Source organism: Neopelma chrysocephalum, unplaced genomic scaffold (assembly GCF_003984885.1).
Source record: "Neopelma chrysocephalum unplaced genomic scaffold, ASM398488v2 Primary Assembly neopelma1_45, whole genome shotgun sequence".
In the NCBI taxonomy this organism is placed as follows: Eukaryota; Metazoa; Chordata; class Aves; order Passeriformes; family Pipridae; genus Neopelma; species Neopelma chrysocephalum.
The window spans coordinates 11386670-11394009 of record NW_020897704.1 but is presented as its reverse complement, the minus strand read 5'-3'; the positions used below and the strand labels follow the sequence as shown (position 1 = coordinate 11394009).

General features: G+C 46.6%; 1 protein-coding gene across 5 annotated transcripts in view; it reads left to right on the top strand.

Moving 5' to 3' along the window:
- Positions 1-416: 416 nt before the first annotated feature.
- Positions 417-7340, top strand: part of LHFPL3 (LHFPL tetraspan subfamily member 3) — a 255426-nt gene continuing 248502 nt past the window's right edge. For all 5 annotated transcript variants that reach the window (XM_027679375.1, XM_027679377.1, XM_027679376.1 and 2 more), the window contains exon 1: positions 417-902. In XM_027679375.1, coding sequence (XP_027535176.1) covers positions 434-902 — 469 coding nt within the window. In that variant the 5' untranslated portion in view covers positions 417-433. The remainder of the gene's footprint in view (positions 903-7340) is intronic.

The following is a 7340-nucleotide window of genomic DNA, read 5'->3' as shown; positions in this document are numbered from 1 at the left end:
GCACGCAGAGCTCGCCCTGCCTGCCCGGGGTCAGGGCGCCGGCAGCCCCTCGCCCCTCGCTTCCCCTCGGGAGACGGCGCCTCAGCCGTGCCCGCTCCGCCGCGGTGGCGCAGGGCGGCGGGACGCCCGCGGCGGGCGGTGTGCGAGTGGCGCCCGGCGGCGGAGGGCGGGCTGCGGGGCGGGCGGTGCGCGGCGGCCGGCGGCGCTGCGCTGCGCCCCGATAGGCGGCGGCGGGCGGTGTCGGTGCTGCCGCCGCTGCCGCTGCTGCTGGCGCTGGCGCGGAGCCGCTGAAGCCCGGCAGAGGGGCTCGCCGGCTCTCGCACGCAGCGGCGGCGGCGGAGCGCGTCGCGTCGAGCGGAGCGAGCGGGGAGGCGGAGGAGGAGGAGGAGGAGGAGGAGGAGGAGGAAGGGGAGGGGGGACCTTCTCGGCGAGGATGCCCGGAGCGGCTGCAGGGACGGCGGCGACAGGAGCAGGCTCGTCAGGAGCAGCAGCAGCGGGGATGCTCTCAGCTCAGGAGGCGGCCAAGATCTACCACACCAACTACGTGCGGAACTCGCGGGCCATCGGCGTGCTCTGGGCCATCTTCACCATCTGCTTTGCAATCGTCAACGTGGTGTGCTTCATCCAGCCGTACTGGATCGGGGACGGCGTGGACACCCCGCAGGCGGGCTACTTCGGGCTCTTCCACTACTGCATCGGCAACGGCTTCAGCCGGGAACTCACCTGCCGGGGCAGCTTCACGGACTTCTCCAGCCTGCCCTCGGGAGCCTTTAAAGCTGCGTCCTTCTTCATCGGGCTCTCGATGATGCTCATCATCGCCTGCATCGTCTGCTTCATCCTCTTCTTCTTCTGCAACACAGCCACCGTCTACAAGATCTGTGCCTGGATGCAGCTGACCTCGGGTGAGTGGGGGCAGCGGCCCCGGCACTGGTGGGCTCTGCGCCGTCCTGCCCGGCCCGGTCCGGCCCGGCCCCGCGGGGCACGGGCGGCTCTGGAGAAACTTGCGGCCCGGGCCGGGAGGGGGTAGAGGAGCGGCGGGCGAGCAGGGGTGCCCCGGCGGGGCAGGTCGGGGAGGGGATTCCAGGGGTGCCGGGACACCTCGGCAGCATCGCAGAGCGGTGCCGGTGCTGCCCCGGGCGGCCCCGCCGCCTTCCTGGGGACCGGGCGTGGGCCGAACCAGGCTCAGACTGCAGCTCGTCGCACCTCTCCGAGGGTGCCCGAAGGAACCGTCCAGTTTGGGTCTGTGAACCGACCCGTGAGCATCACACCGCTCCCGGGCGGGCGGGCGGCAGCGGCCGGCTGTCCTCCAGCGCGTGGTCTGCTGGAAAGGTCAGGAAAAAATGGCAGTGGGGACACTTGGAGCAAGCGACGGGGGATGAAGGCAGCTGCCAGCCTGTTGAAGGCTAGTCCCGAGCCCAGGTTTCCACCTGGGCAAGGCAGAGCCCACTTCGGCTCAGTGGGAGGGGTTGGCGAGATCTTTTGCTGGCGAACTGGAAGGGCAGCTGAGGTCGTTGGATGTGGCATTCATGAGTTTTGGTTGGGGACTGTTTTGCTTGCTCACAAGGTTTATTTCCCGCTGTATAAGAGTGTTAAAAAAAATTATTTTCAGTTGCTGCTTTTGTCTCAGAAGATCTGAATTCATTTGACTTTCCCCATCACATCCCGTGTCTCCCTGGGGAAAGCATATGATAAGAAAGAGGGAGAACACCAGGACATCCCTTTTTGCATTTCCAGCACGGCTTTCCCTCTGAGTTAGTAGAGAACTGGTGATTTGTGTGCAGCTGAGAGGATAAGGAGGAGAAAAGAATGGTCTGTAGAGTTGAGATAGTAATAAAAGCAGTTTTGGCAAGACAGAAAATATTAATTCTTCCATCATTTGGGAAGAAAAAGGCTAAAATCAAAACATAGCTCTTACATTTCCTCCTGATAAAGCCCCGAAATTTGTAAGTTTTGGGGTTGCAGGAATAAGCTGTTAGGGAAACTGAGCAAAGTGTCTCCAAAATGGGCTCACAATCACTTTTTCAGTCCCCTTAATTGACCTACATTCATTTCAGTTTCTGAGCAATAATTCTTTTGAGTTTTTTGCTGAACAGCTTCAGCATTACTCAGTTTCCCACCTAGTCCATAAGACTTAGTGGAAATCTCTGGTTTGTATGAAACAGCTTTAACCATTTCTTTCTGTGATGCTTTTGTGTATGTTATTATATATTTTTATGCTGTTTCCGTCACTGAAGTTTCCTTATAATTTCTTTCTTTATCACTTGGGGATTGATCTTCAATCACTTGAGGGTGGTAGATTTTTCCCCAGTTTCAGCTAGTCTGGGTTTGGGTTCATTATCTCTTCATTGGGAATCCTCTTTGATGCTGGTGGCTGTTCTTGTCCATTCGGTGACATGCCTTCTGATATGGTCTGGTTAATTGTACACAGTCATGTCACTTGGCTCCAGGCAGGGCAGACTGCTTCATCTTTGCACCGCTGATGTCTCCTCTGCTTCATTAAGGACTTCTGCTTTCAGCTGTCTCCTCTCCTTATGGCTCTGCTGCTAAAAGGTGGCATGAATATTCACTTCTTTGGTGCATTTCAGCCTGTTCTGTTCACGTCCAGTGTGCAGTAGGACAGCACAATTTCCAAATCCCTTGCGCTTTCCAACATCAGAGATAATGGTGTTCTATTTATATGGTTCCACTTCTTCCTGCCAACAGACACTAGTGCAAGGTAGATAAAATGAATCTGATTCCTTTACTGCATTTCTCTACAGGTTAATAATAATGTTTAGAAACCACTGCATGCAGCTGATCTACTGGAGCCCAACCAGTCTGTACCATGCTGCACGTGTGCAGGTGTGACACTGAAGATATGTTTTCAAGCAAAGCAACACAGAATTTTTGTCATCGCCAAATCTAGTAGATGCACTGTTGGCATTAAAAGTCAATAGAACGAGTTTTATATCAGCAGAGGAATCACTTCTCAGACTGCTTCCCTCCAAAATTAAAACAGTAAGGGAATAGATGTGTAGCCAAGTGGTTATTGGCCATCTTTCCCAATTTGTATGTGAATGCCCTGGAAGAACTAGAACAATGTTGGGTGTTGAAAGAGTCTGACTTTGTTGTCTGCTGAATGTTTTACCTTAATTCAGCATTTACTTGACTCATTTCTGTATTACCTAAAAAAGTTTCCTTAAAGGGAGAGAAAACTACCAGAAAGTCCATATTGGTTCAGAATTCATCCCTTGAGGAAGAAAACAGTGGTGGGAAAGAAGGAAAACTTAGAGTACAATGTGCAGAACAACAGTTGTAATGGTAGGTTTTCTATGAGCTATATGACCTACTTCTGTTATTATTTTACTGTTTTGAGAGCATAAGTAATAGACAATAGTAATCTTAAGACACTTGTTTCACAAAAAACAATATAGTAATGTCATCTACATATGCAAATAGTTCTGTGTAGTACAGGAACAAAATTGAACCTGAAGTAGTAAAATAAACAAGTATGCGAATATAGCTCTGATTTTGCTTGCTATTATGTACCTTCATAGTGTTAGCATTCGGTTAGATCATATAATACTTAAAATTGATGTAATTTAAATCTTCTTAGAATCAGGGTTCTGACATGGGATCATGCTTGGTTTAGGATTGCAAATAAAAACTTAGGAACTCATTTCTTTGAAAGGAAGATTTTGATCACATTCTGTCCTGCATGAGTCATTATAAATTGTCAGCATGATATAGCTCTTGTTTTGAAGAGGTGTTTTTTAAATAAGAAAAAGATAAACAATATCTTGGACACATGCACTTTCAGTCCTTGTTGCTGTCTAATCATGTCTATGACTAGACACGTCTATGACATGATTAAGAAGAAAAATCCTAGGAAAATAGCTATTTCCTTTGTGTATGTGAGTACAACGTACGTTAGGTGACCTTATGATTTGGCCATGGCTTAGTCTGCTTGTTTTGTTGCATGTGCATAATGCTGTCAGGGTATACTTGATACTTTGAGACACAGTGTTGGCAGCCTTGTCCTCCATCCCCTATCCTCCCCTTCTGCAATTGCAAGTTCATATGTACAAACACTTGCACGTACACTTAAATTTGAGCAGCTGCATGAACAGAAACACTTAGTGGAAACGTTAGAAATTAGGTATTACCATTCTTTATTACCCCACATCCAAGGGTTGCAAGAAACTTCACAAATAAAGATAATTGTTGAGATTTATTCCTTTACAAGTTAAATAAATTAAACACTTAAGTTCTGTAATTGTGATTTTTTTCCCATTATTAGACATTTGTCATTACTTTTTTTCTGTACTAGGATGTTGCATGTTACAAGAAAGAAAGAAGTAGAGAAAGCAAAACAAAGGCATAGAAGTGTCCCATAGACAAGTAGGATGAAATCAGGACATGCCTAAGCCATGCCCACAGGAAGAAGACAGTCAAACATAAAACCTCTGTGCTTTGGCAAACCACAGACCCATCTAGTCCAGTGGTCTCTGACAGTGGTCCGTAACTTGGGCCCACAGAAGCATCAGAGCAGCTAAAACTCACTTTGCCCTCAGTACTTTCTGTTCTCCAGCACTTGTACTCTGGGATTTCCTCAGATGGATCTTGGCATTTAAAAGCTCTTGCTGATATTTATTCTGTTTAGACTATGGTCACTTTTTAACCTGTGTAAACTTTCAGCATTTGCAGTGCCCCCAGAGCAAGGAGTTCCACAGCTTAGTGTGTGTTGTGTGAAGATACAGTAGTGATTTTTTGTTTTAAACCTTTTACCTGCCCATTTCATTTGATCCCTTCAGCTAATGTATTTGAAGAGGCTGTGAACAGGGGACTTGCATATGCATTCCCTGTGCTGGCTCTGATTCCACCTTTACTGTATCCCCTCAGTTACCTGTTTTTGAGACCTTTGGGTTCTTAGTCAGACCTTAGTTGTTAGGTTGTACCATACTTGTGATCATCCCTGCTGCCCTGCCTATGACCATTTCCAGTATTGTATCCTTTCAAAGGACCAGAACTACACATGATATTCAAGACAGACAAACCAGTCATTCATATAGCAACTTAATAATATTCTCTCTTTCGTTCTTTGTTCCTTTCCTAGTAATTACTAATACTCCCTTCTTCCCTATTAGTGAACCATGGGATGGCGTTTTCCAGAACTACCTATTATAACCCTAAGATCTCAGTCCTGAAGTGGTAATAGTCACCTTGGAGCACATAATTTTGTGTACTTAGGTTCTTTCCCCTTCAAAGAAATTCTTCATATTTGTTTATCTACACTGACTTTAATTTGCCATTTTATTTCCTAGTCACTCAGTATTGTAAAGTCTTTCTTCATAGTCAGCCCTTATCTTAGCTACCCTGAATGAATATCAGCAGCAAACTTTGTCACCTCACCATTTACCCTGTTTTCCAGCTCATTTATGAATAAGCGAGTAGCTCCCAAGTTCCAGCACAGATCCCTGCAGGACTCCACCATTGACCTCTCTCCGCTTGAAAAATTGACAGTATTTTCCTACCATCTGTTTCCAATTATTTATCCTTGCAAGGACATTTATTTTTATCCTCTGGGAGTTTAAGGTTTTTAAGACTGATGAATGACAGATTCATCAAATGGTTTTTGGAAATCCAAGTAGACTTTGTTAACAAAAATTCCAAAGGTACTTGTTGTTTTTTACTTCTTTGGAGAACTCTAATAGTTTTGTGAAAAAATTACTTAAAATAGGTGTGTTGGTCCTACCTTACTCACTTCCTTTCACCACACAAATATGCCATGTTTGTACATGTGCTGACATACACTATTTCTTTCATAGTTCTGTTGATTTATGTGGTGCAGATGTCGGTCTTTCTGTGGTTCCCCAGGTTTTTCCTGGACTTGTTTCTAAAATTTGTTTCCTATGTACTCAACTGCCAATTCTTTGAAGCTATGAGAGGTTATTACATGCTACAGTTAAAAGTTCACTTAAAACAGGGAATTGTTTCAGAATGAAAAGATGGAATTCTTCACTGCAGCTATGTTGTTTGCCTTTGTACCTGAAATCAGTCTGCAGGACCAGGTGACTTTTATATAAGAGTCTTAAGAGGCTTGACCTTGATGCTCTTGGAGCCTTTGTTACTGCTGTTTGTCAGATCTTGGTATAGGGGTAAATTCAAGAAAGCTAGGAAAAAACCCAGCCTCGCACCAGTGTTTGAGCAGGGTGTCTAGTAGAGTCAGACGAGGATCTTGTTTTTACCCTCAGTAACTTTAACAATTTGTTGAGAGAGTAACTTATATTTATGGCTGCTGAACTTTGCAGGTGGCACAAAAACTATTTGTTTAATAAATGATAGTTATTTGTTTAATAAATTATGTTAAGGACAGCTAATTCCATAGACCTGGCCTTGAACACTCCCAGGGACAGGGCATCCACAACTTCTCTGGGCAACCTGTTCCAGTACCTCACCACCTTCTCAGTAAATAATTTCTTCCTAATGTGTGATCTAGACCTACTAGCTTTCAGTTTGAAGCCATTCCCCCTTGTCCTGTCACTACATATCCTTATAAAAAGTTTCTCTCCATATTTCTTGTAGGCTCCCTTCAGGTACTGGAAGGCCACAATTAGGTGACCCCAAAGCCTTCTCATCTTCAGGCTGAACAATCCCAATTCTCTCAGCCTTTCCTCATAGGAGAGGTGCTCCATCCAATTGGTGGCCCTCCTCTGGACTTACTCCAACAGGTCATGTCCTTCTGTGCTGGGGACCCCGGAGCTGGATGCAGTACTCCAGGTCGGGTCTCAACAGAGCAGAGCAGAGGGGCAGAATCCAGTTTAGAGAGTTGTGGGGGGATTATGTCAAAGGCTCTAAAGACGTCCAGAAAAATGACATCTGTAGCCTTGCCCTTGTCCACTGATGTAGTCACTCCATTGTGGAAGGCCACTAGTTTGGTCAGGCAGGACTTGCCCTTGGTGAAGCTGTGCTGGCTGTCTGGAATCACCTCCCTGTCCTCCATTTGCCTTAGCGTAGCTTGTAGGAGGATCTGTTTTATGATATTCCTAGACACAGAGGTAAGGCTGACAGGTAGGTAGTTCCCAAGGTCCTCTTTCCTACTCTTTTTAAAGGTGGGTACAATGTTCCCCTTTTTTCCAGTCACCTGGGACTTCATCTGGCTGCCACAACTTTTTAAATATCACGGAGAGTGTCTTGGCAACTGTGTTAGCCAATTCCCTCAGGACTCAGGGATGCATCCCATCAGGGTCCCATAGACTTACATGTGTTCAGGTTCCTCAGGTGATCATGAATGTGATCTGTACTTAGGGTGGGAAGCGCTTTACTCCCCCAGTCCCCATTCTGTAGTACGCTGCCTCGAG